The sequence below is a fragment of the Gadus chalcogrammus genome, chromosome 18, assembly GCF_026213295.1.
Source record: "Gadus chalcogrammus isolate NIFS_2021 chromosome 18, NIFS_Gcha_1.0, whole genome shotgun sequence".
NCBI classification, from domain to species: domain Eukaryota; kingdom Metazoa; phylum Chordata; class Actinopteri; order Gadiformes; family Gadidae; genus Gadus; species Gadus chalcogrammus.
In genome coordinates this window covers 11,271,104-11,287,179 of record NC_079429.1, presented here as the reverse complement: position 1 = coordinate 11,287,179, position 16,076 = coordinate 11,271,104, and the positions used below count along the sequence as shown (strand labels likewise).

Sequence of the window (16,076 nt, the reverse complement as noted above, 5' to 3'; positions counted from 1 at the left end):
CTCGGCGCTGCATACGTGATTTAATCAGCAGAAGGGCCAATTACACGGGGACGACAAGGGTGCTGTCAAACACTGAAGTTCAGACGTCTGTTAATCACGGACCGCGATGCTAAACTTCAATCAGCTGCAGCTGCCGGCACCTCATCAGACCCCCCATCAGACCCCCCCCACACGCACTGATACGTGCCATGCCCCCTCTCCTCCCTGTCCCAGAATCCGGTCGCCAACAAAGTTATGAACAACAGCCCAGGGTGGAGACGACCCGGCCCCCCTCCACGTCTCAACTCCGACCGACGGAGACTTCTTCCCGAGTCTCCGGGCGTCGACTCGTCGGGCCTTATTATCGAGCACGTCTTCGAGGAGCAAAGGGTGCCGGTGTAAACCGACGCCTGGGCACAGGAGAGGGATGACCTCTTGTGCGGGGAGGAGGACGACAATGAGACGGATGCCCCTTCCACACACAAACACGGGCAAACAATCATTAAGCGGGCGACTTTCATGTTGGCGTCTCTCCTTCTGCGGCGGTGTCACACCCTGCCAGCGCCGGCTTGAAGCTCGGTTGAATGGCTTTTATTTATTCACTGTGTAAAACAAACAAGGCAGCGCACTTCATATTCAATTCAAAGTGCTGGAGATGAAACAGACACGGGTTGTGGAGCAACGCAAACTATTTGAAAGTGATTCTGCTGACACCTCTGCCTCACACACTCTCCGAGATGGTTGACAACAGCTCAGCGGCAGCAGCCCTTGCTAATGGCGTTCCTACCGCCGACAAACACTCCTCCCCGGAACGTGGAGGTGACACGCTGGAGTTCAGAGGTCAGCTTGATTAATCAAATATATATGCAGCCGTTACTTTACGTCTTGGAAACGTGGGCGGTATTAACATGGATTATTAATGCTGGCCGTGCTTTGATGGTACATAAGGAGAATAGAGTGAGAGCACAATAGGAGTTTCCATCGGGATTCTGAAGGAAAGCGAAGAATAGGAGGAGCGAGAGAGTGAGAGTGAGAGAGAGACAGGAAACAAGAGCGAACTACCAAGGCCTAGCGCCCAGTGTTTAATATTTCAATCACAGATTGAATTGCTGTGAAAAGCCGTTTGATTCAGACTACATAGACCCGGACAAAACAAGCGTTTTCCCTTTGAGCCGGCGGGAGCTCAGCGGGACTCGCCGAGGAGATTACTCCAAAGAAAAACCTTTTGCAAAATGGGCCTTTCCTTTGAGTGACTGGTCCATGATAAGAGGGCCCCACCCTCTTTTTTCCATTTGTTTTGTTCCGATTCAAAGATAATAAAAAGGAAAGACTGACAGCTTGCGTTAAAGGCGACAGGAAAATAGAGAGAATAAAGAATGAGAACGAGGCAATATTCCTGCAATTTGGACGGAAACCTAGCATCAATGGAGGTTTTACGGAGGACAAACAAATGTTGCAGGTTATGGGTTTGGAATTCAGTCAACGTTTCCCTTTGATGGCCCAATTTATCAACCATGAATATACAAGAGACAACTTCAATTGCCAAAAATTGTTTTGAAAGAATTTTTGTGAATGGGGTGCGGGAATGTTCGCCATACTGCTTTACAATGCATTGTTCCGTCTCCCAATACATAGAGAGAATACGCCTGTGATGAATGCCTTTCATTATTAATTGTGCTGTATATAGAGTGTCGTAAATGTAATTCCGACCTGCTACAGAAGGCTGGTAAGATCACACAGTGGTAGCAGCATTAGAAAGGAAAGTAGTGCACTGAATAAAGCTTTATTTGAACCCATTTCACTGCGTAACAAGGGAAAATCGACATTAGTAGCACACGGGAAACGGCATTGCATAATGTGTTGGATCCCTCGACGAGCAGTATTAGGAAAAAATTACTTCCGTTTAATTAATCCTCTCAATTTCTTAACTAATCCTGGCTATATTTAATTTCCAATCATTCCAATCACCATCCTGATGATCAAACGGGCTCTCCGCACTTCTTTAATCTACGCTAATCTGAGCGTAATTTCGACAAATCTCGAATTTGTTGCATTTGCTTTACGCACGTCGTGTATATATACGAACGTACGGAGAAAACATTTATTCGAAGGTCACGCACCACACAATCTTTCTGTACATGCCGTGCGGAATCTCAGCACAAGCTCATCATCCTGGCGGACGATTCCGTTCCGATCTCGGTTAATATCGCAATTTACGAAGACGTCACACAGCCACATCGGTGGCGGAGGCTGGGGTGTAGGGAATGCCGAGGTCTATTTTGGGAGGGTTGATCTGATTATGATGAGTCACACAACGGTGTGTCTGATGTCTTCAATCAAACATTAGCTGTTCATTTTACACCGCTTTGACTCTGACTACAAACACTGGCTGTCTGGCTTAACGTCTGGATAAAACAGCCACGCATTAGAATTGGAAATCAGCTGAGATGATTAGCTATGTATCCAATTATCTATGTATGTTTCACCACAATTCTTTGTTTTACTTTTATAGTAGCATTGAAGCAGCCTTAGTTATATTTTCATAACTGCACATATTACTACTTTACTTAATAATTAATTTAGTTATTATTAAAACATTATATTGCTAATACTGCTGCACACTATTGCAATGGTTTTGCAAAATTAAATCCTCATGAAGGTACAAATTTAACTATGTCAATTAAAGTACTACCCAGCCCGAGCCTGACTCTGCAGTAACATTGACCCAATGGGGACTAATTAAAAGTGGTTCAGAATAATTTAACCTAACAGCCTTATGGTGTTCAAATCAAATTCTTATCAATATCCTGTATTTGTTTTGGGTGTTTCTTGGATGGCCACCCGCTTCCCACTGGAGCTCATAAATGATTCATCCACTCTCGTTCCATTTCAGCTTATTTATTTTATGGAAGTGTGTGGCTCAAAATACTCCCTTTTTTTTTTGTAAGTGCTGTAATGTAGTCCAACCGTGTTGAATGGGGCGTATTTGTAATCTGTGACGTTTCTGAGGCAGACAACCAAAACCAACTTCATGCTGTTTAATTGCCACACAAGTGGGCCGACCAATAACGTTGTACACGCCCGAGAGAAAGTGTGCCTTGTGTACGAGTCAGCGTGGATTTGGGGGGGGGCAGAACGTGCCGAGCACCAAAAGGCCCGCTAGGCTGAGGCCATGCCCTGGATGGGGCGGCTGGGGAAGAGACGGGGGGGACCGCTGAGAACTACCGGATCCCCCAGGGTGGGAGGAAGAGGAAGATGCGAGAAGGAGGAGGAAGAGGCGTTTACAGCGCGTCCCGTTGGCCTGAAAGCTCCTGGAGAGGAACAGGGAAAGGAAGACAAGCGGGCCGGGGGTATGATCCTCTAGTTCCTCGAGCTCTCCCCTTTACATCCAGACACCAGCACCCCCGGGCTCTCTTCATCCCCGTCTTCATCTGATGGTTTGTTCCCCCTTCATCCCTCCTCCATTTATTCCTTTTGTTTCTGATGCTACCTCCATAGGCTGGCACAAACCTCCTGGAGAAGCTCTTCCTCTATTGTCATCTCTTCCGCTCTCCTCTTCCCCCCCCCCCCACCCCCCCCAGCGCAGCAGCAAGTCCCACAGGTCTTTTGAAGCAGCAGAAGAGCGCCACTTTTCGACGAACGCACCAGAAACAGGATGTCAGTTGTTTATGGAGAGCCACGATTATCACAGAGCACATTAGTACCCTAGACACATAATAGTCCCCCATACAGGCACACACGCGCATGTGTGCGTGCACACACACACGCACACACACACACACACATACACATCACATAGAAAACAGACATATAAAACACATACAAACACATACAAACACTAACACTCATCAGAGTAATTCTATGAGAGGGAGTGGGGGGGGGGGGGAGCCAATACGCTTTGTGGTGCGGATAAGAGGGTAGAAATGAGCGCCTTGCTGGTGGCACTTATTCAGCACAGTTTGAGAAGCAGTCTTTGGGAGACTCGGCGGGGGGTCAAATGAAAGAGCGGATGGATATCTTTCAAACACGCCCGAGATCCACCCCTGTGTCGTTAAAACACACAAACAACAACACCAACTACGACGCCAATGACGACCAGTAAGGCCATGCTGGGGTACTCCAAGACAAAGTGTTAATGGTCCTCAGATAGAGGAAAGGCTGTTAGAAAAAGAAATGTCTACAAATGAGACAAAATGTCATTGTTTTTAAGTGCTGTTTTTTCTTTTAATGAGGATTTAAGTTAAGACGGCTTGTAAAAGACAAAGACGATAATGACAAGGAAAAGAACTAGGGCAAACATGAGTTCAGCAACACGTGATAATGAGGAGAAGGGCTAACGGCTCAGATTAACTCAATCCTAACAACAACAACAACAACAACGATAAGGACAACAACAGTCGGGGTTGGGGGGGGGGGGGGCTGACGAGCCTGAATTTCATTATCGACTCTGTGGGTGGGGCGTCAGGCGCCTCGTGTCCGAACCCAGACCCCGTCGCTTGGACCAGCGTGCCGGTCGCTTCCAATTACTATCCCACCCTGACGGCGTGCGCCGTAGAGCCACATCCACCGCCATCTGGCCCGGCTCTACCCAGCATGCCTTGCGGCAGCTGTGGCATGCGACAGGTGAACAGGATGCAGTACTTATTCAGCTATTTTTTTAAAAAGATGATACGGTATGCTCTGAACACTCACGCAAACACACCCTTAGGACCACACACAGAATATGTTTTTATGCTTTATGTCACAGATTAAGAATGAATGTTTTACTCAACTACACACACACACACACACACACACACACACACACACACACACACACACACACACACACACACACACACACACACACACACACACACACACACACACACACACACACACACACACACACAAAAACACAAAAACTCTCTCTCAAAGTAAACATCCCATCCCTGCCATAACCTGTGACTTTTCAGGGATTAGAATCAAAGACTCACCGCTGACTAAGAACCTTTAAAAAGCAACAGCCGGTCTGACAAGCAGGGCTAGACCTCGACAACCCACCACCACCACCCCCTGCACCACCCCACCTCCGTCTGTCATACAGACATCTGCAGGTGGAGCACGGTGGTCCAGTCATCCGCTTGCTCACTGCCATGCTGGTACTCATGTGACGACCCCCCCCAGACACACAAACACACACACATCCACCCACATGTATGAGGATTCAGGGAGGGAGGGAGAGAGAGAAAGCTAGACAGAAAGAGAAGGCAAAAGAGGGAAGTGAAAAAAAATAGAGATAGAGAGAGAATGGGAGAGAGAGTGGACAAATGAATTAGTCTGCGGAGAGCAGTACTCATCACGCAACAGAAACTGCTGATCTGCCGGCTGAATGTCAAGTTATTCATTGCTCAAGGTGAATAAAGAAGGCGTTCAAAAATAACCTAGTGTCTATTTTAAAGGCCACAAGTCAAGCCAATCGAAGTGAAGCCGAGCTCAGTTCAGTGGCCTGAAGTGCCCGAAACACATCCGATGCAGCCCGGGGGATGACATCACACCTCAATGCAAATTCATTTCAATGCAATTTTGGAATCCAAACTTTCTGAGCAAAACTTTGCATAGGATTTGAAATTGCTATATTATGGGATGTGGCATGAATGGTCTCACTCAGTAAAAGAGAAATGGCAAAGCTAACTTGCGCGCGCGTGCGTGCGTGCGTGCGTGTGTGTGTGTGTCTGTGTGTGTGTGTGTGTGTGTGTGTGTGTGAGTGAGTGCTCGCGTGTGTGTGAGCGCGCGCGTGCGTGCGTGCGTGGGTGGGTGCGCACATGCACGTGTGTGTGTGTGTATGTGTATGTGTGTTTGTGTGTTAAGCACGTTATTAGGAAATTAACAGGCGGGCCCGGAGAGCAGGATGATTAGAATATCCATCAACACCTTATATCTCAGGTGTGAACATCTGTCCCTCATCGGTGGGCTCACACACGCACACCAATGGCATTGATAACCAGGTCTAAGGACACGCATCAATTCACATACACCTTACCCCCAACCCTCACACACCTGTCGTGCAAAGTCCCACCGATTCTGAGACTATCGCGCACGCACACACACACACACACACACACACACACACACACACACACACACACACACACACACACACACACACACACACACACACACACACACACACACACACACACACACACACAGCTGAATAAGCACTGATGCTTTCATGACAAGAATGTCCTTGGCCCCTTGTGAGCTGACTGGGTCCACAGATCCGGAAGGATGGCAGCTGGGCCGCTGGGGGGTCTATACCTTCAGGGTCTAGGCCAGGTGGATCTGGATCAGTACATGGACCCGGTCTGGGGGGGGGGGGGGGTCCTATGGAAAGCCTAACGCGTGTGTGTGGGAACGATTCCGCTCCTCAGGGGAACCGGATGAGTCATCAACTGCTCTTTTACGGTTTGCCAACCAGGACCTCAACAACAAGCAAAGACCCACTCCCTCACACACACACACACTTAGCCCCCACCCATGGCCGCGAATGTACAGCGTAATTACAGGGCCCCACTTCACACACACACACACACACACACACACACACTCTTCGCGCCCACCTATGACCTCAAATGTACAGTGTTATTACGGGGCCCACTTCACACACACACCCACACCCTTTCACAGGACCGCTCCCCACCTCTCACCTCCTGCTTGATATGGACGCGTTCCCTCACCTCCTCAACAGGAGACGGGAGCCATTAACTGAACACAGTATGGCCCACATGCACCCGTTCTGACTCTGCAAAACACACACCTACACACACACACATGCTCACAACCCCCCCAACCATTCACAGCATATCTATATCTGGGATCACTGGTAAATAGCAGCAAACACACAAAACATGTTATACACACACACACAACACACACACACAGAAGCAGATATGATCTATGCATAAACAAAACATGTCATACACACACACACAACACACACACAGAAGCAGATATGATCTATGCATAAACAAAACATGGCCACGCACAAATGCTCACTCCAAGTCGAGAGTCCCACTCACGTACTTTGCTAATTTGGGGGAGAGTTTGTACGATTATCAACAACAAGAAGGTGTGAGTGCTTCCATTTCTTAGCACGGTCGTATGAAAAATGAGCCCTTATGCTGTGCGTTAGTTAGAGATTTCACAAACCAGACTATAAATTAGTAATCAAACTTTATCATAGTAATCAAATGTCTGATAGCTGGTTCACTTCATAATTATTCAGACCAATCATGTTGGCGGAGGTGTGGATGTGTGAGCGTGTACTCTAGTCTGCGCACACAAACTCCATCAATACTGTGATCCAGTGTCTGTGAAGGTTGCAGATCAACATCGTCTAGAGGGGCATTTGTACAAATATTTAAAAAATCTCCTTCTGATTTCTTCATCACCTCGCTCAAATATGTTTTTTCCTTTGGTAGAATAACTACGGTGCAAAACAGGATGGAGGCGTAGCTCGGCCCCTTGATGGACCTGGCTTCTGGCCCAGGCTCTGTGCCCTCTGCCCTCAGAAGCCTTACCTATCACTGGACTGCTGGATGCGACATTAGCGATAGACAGGAGGACCTCCCGCTCCGTCTTATACGGCGAATAGACAAAAGGATTGTCCCTACTAGGTACCATGACGACACGCCAACATGGATGATTTCATCCGGGGGGGGGGGGGGGGGGGGGGGGGGGGGGGGGGGGGCGGGGGTGGGGGGGGGGGGTTGCACAAGGGCACGCTGCAGAGCAGGTCGATTTAATACAAAGCCTTGTGTGTAATGAATTAGTGACACACTCAGATCTGGGGAGACGGTGGGCTGTCAAACGCTCTGGGATTGGCCCGTTGAGTTAAGCCCCCGCCTCAGCGTTGACGGGAGGCAGCAGGGCTGGAAGAGAGTGGGCCGCGACCAGCCCAAGGGCAGCCTATTAAGTGTTAACCTGTTGGTAATCCATTACCTTACAGGAGATGAATACGCTCCTGTCCTCGCCGGGTTTAGTCACAGGCAAGAACACACACACATAGACAAGGGCATGTGGCTGTGTGTCTGTGTGTCTGTGAGAGAGAGAGAGAGAGAGAGAGAGAGAGAGAGAGAGAGAGAGAGAGAGAGAGACGGAGACGCACAACCCTAAGCTTTAGCGGCGTCAGCAAAATTAACTCGATAACCAAATTAGATTTACTTTTTTAGATTTACTTAGAGAGTGAGTGAGTGAGTGAGTGAGTGAGTGAGTGAGTGAGTGAGTGAGTGAGTGAGTGAGTGAGTGAGTGAGTGAGTGAGTGAGTGAGTGAGTGAGTGAGTGAGTGAGTGAGTGAGTGAGTGAGTGAGTGAGTGAGTGAGTGAGTGAGTGAGTGAGTGAGTGTGTGTGTGTGCGTGTGTCTGTGTGCATGTACGCAAGTGCGCATGTGTGTGCATGCGTGCGCGTTGTGTGTTGAAGAAGAGTGTTGTGTAGAAACGACACAACACCAGTGTAGACAACACAACCCCAGGAAAATAGAAACGACACAACACCAGTGTAGACAACACAACCCCAGGAAAATACATCCACTACAAAACAGCCAACAATCCAACAAATAACACTGAAAGGCTTCAGAAACGAGACGACCCAGTAAAGCATGTCTCTGTTACCCTGACAGCGCTGGTGTTTTTAACAGGCTTCAGAGGTAATTGATTCGCTCCCCCTGCCGTCGGACAGCGCGGTCGGCCCGCTCTGCTAAAACCTGACAGTGTGTTTGTCGGATGATGAACGCCGCAGACCCCAGGTTATCGGGGGGGGGGGAAGACAAAACACTAACAAGTGAAATCTGGCGGGGGATGAGGGCCGGCCCTGGCCAGAGCTCCCCGCCATCAATAACGAGTGGAGCGGGAACAGCACCCCGAGGGCTCCTGATGAATCCCGTCAGAGGAACGCCGGAGATGAACTCGGGATCAAATCGGAATCCTACAATTGTATTCCCCCCCCCCCCCCCCCGCCTCCCCCCCGAGGAAGGGCCTCTCCCGTCCGCTGGAAACATCCGAGCAGAGCAATAATGAAAGAGAGTAACAAGATGAAAACTAAAGACTGCGAGGGGAGCAGGAGACGGAACAAGGTCGAAAGAACAGCTGGGAGTGGCCAGACGGGAAGTGAGGATCCGGGGCACTCCGACCTCGTCATCGACCTCCCTTTGATATGCCCGCCATGGCTGGGCCCACCAGCCCTCGACCCGCTAACTAACTCCTGATATCCATCACGCCCTCCCGAAGGCAGAGCCTTTCTTCAGGGGACGTACAGTTCGGCCAGGCCAATATCAGCCGGGTACTACGGAGCAATCATCGTTCCTGGAGAGGGCCAGGGTCACCATGGCAACCGCCTTTAGGGAGAAGCCAGCCAGCCAGCCAGACAGTCAGTTAGCTAGTTAGCCGGTCGGCGGGAGAACCACAATAGACCAGGAGCTTGGAGACTGGCCGGGCTGTTCAGATGTGGCCCATAAATCAGAGAGTCTCTCAAGCCTTATAGGAAAGCTTACACATCGGACCCTCAAACAAACACCGTTCTTCAGTTTAATTAAAACCACTGCTCCACTGGTGAGTGTCTGGCTGAGTGTGCGGTGTGCGGTGTGCGTGCGTGTGTATGTATGTCGCTACAACCACCCCGACGCTCCGACACCTTGTTGGAGTCGTTTAGTTTCTTTCTGAGCGGCGCTTGAATGCAGAGGACTCCTATCCCCCCCTTCAGCGAGGGAGAGAGCCGGTGTACTTAGAGCGTGCGTGAGTAATTGAAGAGAAAACGATGATTGCACTGCACCGTGTTTACCCTGAGTAAGATAACTTTCTGGAACATGTACTTGGATGCCTGTCTGTGGTGGAACATGACACACACACACACGACCACTTGCTTGCACACACATATACACATGCACGCACGCACGCTCGCACGCATGCAGCACGCACGCACGCACGCACGTACGCCCGCTCCTCGCAGCACTGTGCATCACGTGACATAAAAGCAGGGCTGTGTGCGGACACTTCCATGCCCATAATCGTCACGCAGGGATATGTTTGAAATACATGACACACACACACAAACATGACCGAGGAGCCTCTTCCCACACGCACACACACACACACACACACACACACACACACACAAAGCATTCTCCTTTGAAACGAAATGATGAAGATGAGGGACACAAAAGAGAGGAGGAAGAGGAGGCGGCGTCTCCGGCGGACTGTCAGCGGTTTTGACGGGGGCCCCTGGGAGTGCGCAGTAGATCACAAGCACACGGCTGTCATTAAGCGGGGTGGCGTTTCAAATGGAGAGCCAACCACAGAGGAGGACACCGTGAAGGGGATCTCCGCCCGAGCAAGCCGAGAAAGACGCAGCGACTTGTATGTTTCTGCGACACTGCATCCCCCCCCCCACCCCCCATTGAAGGACTTGCACACACACACAACACACACACACACACACACACACACACACACACACACACACACACCACACACACACACACACACACACACACACACACACACACACACACACACACACACAAGGATGCACACACAACGGACATCAAAGTGTGACGGCGTGGGAGCATCATTAGCGAGCAGAGACGGGGGGACAGGAGGATGAAATCAGTTAGACGTTGCCATGACGAGGGTTTTACTACGCCTGGCGAGATGAAGGCAAACGCAGACAAAGAGCGGGAAGAGAGGAATTGATGGGGGGGGGGGGCGGGGGGGTGGTTGTGATGGGGAGAAGAAGATACGGAGGGAGGTTAAAAAGGCGAAAGGGTAGAAATGACGATTTAATGAGACATCAGTAAGCAGGGAGGGTTGGAGGAAAGAACCGGAGGTCAGGCGAGACACACACACACACACACACACACACACCACACACACACACACACACACACACACACACACACACACACACACACACACACACACACACACACACACACACACACACACACACACACGAGACAGGAGCTTGTCGAACGAGCACCAATTATTATCCCAGTGGTTTACGGGCGAGGAGGGAGAGGCTCGATCCATAGGGGGACAGGGAGCCCACTCGTCTACAAGGAGGGGCGCGTGGGCGGGTAATGATTGTCCCGGACCTGAGAGAGACGTTGAAGGGCTCAACGAGGCCTCTGGGGCTTTAAACACGAACACACGTGTCGTGTTCTACCCCGGGTTGGAGCGACGGTGGCTGTTAGCTGCCGCAAATCAAAAGTAGCAGTCCCGTCAAAGCGTTTCCCAGAGTTCATATGAAAACATATCACCACCGGTCCGACGCTCTAGTCCATGCCTGGGTAGTGTAAACTGACTTCTACTAACCTTCTCTCACAAGTAGAATAAGTTCTACTTACCTACTTTCAAATTTGAAGTAACTACTACTAACATTCTCTCAAATGTAGAATAACTTAAACAAACCTTCTCTCAAACTCAAGCATAGGTTCCGTACAATAACAGTTAATATTTAGGCCCAATCCCATTTCTACCCCTTACGCCTTTCCCCTTCCCCTAACCCCTTCCCCTTACCCCTCCCCCTTGTTTTGAAGGGGGAGGGGTAAGGGAAAGGGGTAAGGGGTAGAAATGGGATTGGTCTTTATTCATTGAGCTGACGCCTTTATCCAAAGCAATTGACAGTGACTTTAACATCGAGCAGCTAAGTAGCAGGTGTTGGGTGGATCAGTGCGGATGTGCATGTGTGTGTGTGCGTGTGTGAGTGTGGGCGAGTGTGTGATACACAACAGCAAACAGAGACAGAGATAATCAGAGAGAGAGAGCAAGACAGAGACAACTGAGAGAGAGACAGATAAAGAGACATTGACAAACAGAGAGAGAGCGAGCTGAAGGAGTTGGACTCCCAGCCGATACGAGGTGTGGTGTGGCTTACCGTCGTTGGCTTGGCTCCCCTCTCTCTTCAGCATCTGAACCGCACCCACGTACTTCTTCAACTGCACCTTGAGGACCTCGTTCTCTCTGTTCAAACACACACACACACACACACACACACACACACACACACACACACACACACACACACACACACACACACACACACACACACACACACACACACATTAGCAGGAGTCAACAACCTAACATTTCGATTTGTTCTCAGTGCCTCTCTATTGCTTCCACCAACTTCGAAGTACGTACACACACACACACACACACACACTCAGCAACCTCCATTATACAGGGCTGCTTATCACTGCTGGTCTTGGACAATGGGCGGAGAGGAGAGGAGTAGTGGGCATCAGGAGCACTGGAGGCCAGACGCAGCCGCCACGGCTCATTACATCACCGCTAATAAAAGCTACCTGCAGCCTGATTGCCAGGGTCTCTGCCTGCACGAGTAACTGGGTTTGGTGGTGTGTGTGTTTCTCTGTGTGTAACTTTTTTGTGTTGTCCTGTTTCCCTTTTACACACATACACACTGTTTCTCTCTCTCTCTCAATCTATTTGTGTGTGTGTATGTGTGTGGTGGGGGGGGGGGGGGGGGGGGGTATGCAAAATGTGTGCAAATTGTTTTAAAGTCGTCTCAGGTGAAATAGTCAGGCAGTGAGACAAATTCATTTTTTAAATTAAACTAGAATATGAATACGATTACGCAAACTTAGTTAAGCAACAATCATAACATGGAAAGTACCTGCAATAAGCTTACTTAGCGAATTGTCAGCACTACTGAAAACTTGCTTTAGATTAGATTTGAACATTGAAAAAAAGGTTGTGCGAGTAATTAGAAAATACAACTAGAACAATCTTCTACATGGCAAAGCAAAAAGGTCTTCCACGGTGGCATTGGATCACACTCGTGCCGTTGACCAGAACCCCTAGGCTGGAATTTGTGCGTGCCTCGACCAACGACACCCAACCATCTTTTGAGTCCTGACATCCATCTCCTCAAGCGTTGCTCGGAAGGGCGCGTGAAGTGGCAAGTCCCCACAAAACCCACCCGAAGCCATCCCAGAGCCAGATACCTAACCCCGGTCCGCTGGATAAAGGGCCCCTATTTAACCACTGGTTGTTAGTGTGATCAGCCATTAAAAGCCGTTTCAAAGTCAGCCCTGCCCTGTGCATTAGTTAGACACCCCAAGTGGTCCACCAAGATGAGGATAGATAAACCTATCACTTGCTCCAAACCACTGCTTATGTGAGTAGAGTGGCAGGGCAGATTTTTTAAACGGAGTGTAATGGCTAATCACTCTCACCCCTCATGGCAAAACTAAAGGGGCCCGCTTAACGACACTAAAATGCACTTTGAATTAATGCTAATAAATCACTAAATAATAAAACAACAGCCGAGCTCTTCTGCTGCCTGAGTGAGAGCTCCCCAGAGCCGCCCCGGTAAGGAGCCATTACCTCCGGGCGGCCCCCTCAGGACCGCGACGCGTGGACGGGATCACTCGGAATGGTTTGTCTCATGTAACGTCGTCCTGTCATCCAAGGGCCCAAAGGAAGCTCTGGAGCCATCGCATCTCAGGATGTGATATACAGGTACAATAACCCCTGTGAATTATCTACATCATAACCGACAAGTGGTGGGCAAAGGGAAGACGTGCGTCTGCACTACAACGCGGTCTGGGGGGAAATTTAGGCAGAGATCCCCCCGCCGCCCCCCGCCCCCCCCCACCACAGCTGTCAGTGGGACAATTTAAATAAGCAAGTGTCCCACACCTTATGAGAAAACAGATTAGCTTTTTATAACGCTGAACACGGGGCCGCGGAAAACACCCCCAGCGTGCACTTCTTGGGGGGTGGGGGTGGGAGAGAGTCAATAAAAAAGGACCACAATGACCAGCAGCAGCCCACAACGCCTCATTGTTGGCGTTCTGACATGCACATGGTTTGCTTTGAGGAGCCCTTGATATAGAACTGGCAGAGTGGAGCAAGAGCTCTTGTTTTGATGCACCGGTTGTGAAGAACGGATTCATACCTTCCATGTCCGCGAGGGTCCGCTTTGGTCCCTCGCGGATGGACACCAGACAGACAAACATTGTAGTACGCCACCAGTGTCTTCAAGTATTCCCAGCCCTCTACTACCCAATATGTGAGGTTGCAGATTGCCCCCAACTGAACTGACGCACTGCTCCTTTAAGTCAACACAAAAACAATGTTATAGAAACAATATGTAATCATTATCTGTAAACGTGGTGTAAGCAGACTAAAGCACTCCGCACCACACCAAACATGTACCGTTACCGGAAAATAACGTCATTCGGTAATTTATTATTAACAATGGTGGTAATTCCTTACCTATTGGCCAGGCACACGGTTGAAGAACACGTTCCGGATATTTTGCACATAAAATAAAATAAACAACAACCATACAATCAAAGAGTTATGAGAGACAACTATAAGCCAATATAAGATAACACTAAGTCACGACTGATATTAACTTCTGAAGTGAGCAGTTCCGGTGTATTCCAGGGTTAGTAGGACAGTTAATAAGCTGACGTCAGGGCTGCACCGCCCCTTCCCCCCAAGCCCCAAGACCCCCAGACTCATCTGCAGTCCGGCTCCCACCATCCGTGTCCCCATCCCCCACCCCCCCCCCCCCCCTTCTCTAACGGTCAGCGGGAGGATAGCTTTAATTAACCAAGCGGGGCCGACTGGCGTAGGGACAGGTAAAAGCCTTCTGCAATATAGGCGATGCGTTAGGTCAGCTCTTCTGGAGGGCAGAGCGGGAGGCACTGCCGAGAGCTGCAGCCTTTTACTGAGTTGGGCTACCTTGTTTTTCGAAAAGGCCAGACAAAGTATTATATTAGAAATAACAACTTATTCATGAATTTTTAATAGGGAGTACGTGCCGCTTGGCACCGACAAGAGAGATACATGTTTTTAATTAGGTCCGGATCAATAGAGACCGATAGATTAGAGTGAGAGAGCGATGGCGATAGAGAGAGATTATAGATGTGAGATACAGCGATGCAGATACAGCCAGGCAGAGCGATAGAGCACAGACAGTCAGAGATAGTGTCTTTGAGACCAAGATGAAATGCAGAGGAGAGGATTCCAGGCATTCCCGCTAACCGCAGGTAAAAGCACACCTCCAGAGGGCCCGAACACAAAATAAAACATGTTCAGTAATCACCTCAGCTCAATCCCAGCCCCCAAAGTGTTCTTCCTCGTCGTTTTTCTCTCCCCTCTTTCTGTGTGTGCGCTGCTTTATCTCCTAAAACACCTCAGCCTTGTCCCTCCTTTAATTTACGATAAACTTCACTAAATTGGCTTCAGGAGCCGGCCCCGGGTGTCTTAAGACTGCCTACGTTTGAGAGTGCAAAACAAGAACGGATTCACACGCCCACAGACGCACACCTCCTGTTGCCTGTTCAATACCTAAATGATCGTCCTTGAGGGCAAATTCCTTCTCTGAATTCCCTGTCAAAAACACAAACAAACACACACACACACACACACACACACAGGCTGTCTTTATTCCGACCTGTTTTCAACGACCTAAGGGAAGACTAATCTCTAGGCCATCAATAAGGAGCAAGGACAAATGGTCCCACACAAGGCAATCCAAAATGAACAAACGGAATACAACGCAGTATCATCTAGTGTTAGTTCATTTCTACCCCTTACGCCTTCCCCTTACCCCTTCCCCTTACCCCTTCCCCTTACCCCTTCCCCTTGCCCCTTCGAAACAAGGGGGAGGGGTAAGAGGAAGGGGTAAGGGGTAGAAATGGGATTGGGCCCAACAGTCTAATCCTTAAGGGGGGAACAAACCAACAGGAGTGATGTTTCATCCACACCCAGCTAGCCGGTCCAACGCCAGGCCAACTGAAGTCGGAAAGTTTGAGTGTAGAGAAAGGCAGTGTGCTCGGATGAGCCCTGGGTCCTTCTTCAGAAGTACTGTGGCGGAGGGGAGGGAGGGGTGCCTCGGCTGAACTCTTATTTCCGTCGGGGTCTGATAGATGAACTAACACTAGATGATACTGCGTTGTATTCCGTTTGTTCATTTTGGATTGCCTTGTGTGGGACCATTTGTCCTTGCTCCTTATTGATGGCCTAGAGATTAGTCTTCCCTTAGGTCGTAGAAAACAGGTCGGAATAAAAGACAGCCTGTGTGTG

The 16,076-nt window shown here is 49.5% G+C and overlaps 1 protein-coding gene across 1 annotated transcript in view; it reads right to left on the bottom strand.

Moving 5' to 3' along the window:
• The window catches only part of snx29 (sorting nexin 29), a 110,911-nt gene that overhangs the window by 75,978 nt on the left and 18,857 nt on the right, over positions 1–16,076 (bottom strand). Inside the window, exon 14 of the mRNA XM_056577154.1 lies at positions 11,890–11,975. Coding sequence (XP_056433129.1) covers positions 11,890–11,975 — 86 coding nt within the window. The remainder of the gene's footprint in view (positions 1–11,889; positions 11,976–16,076) is intronic.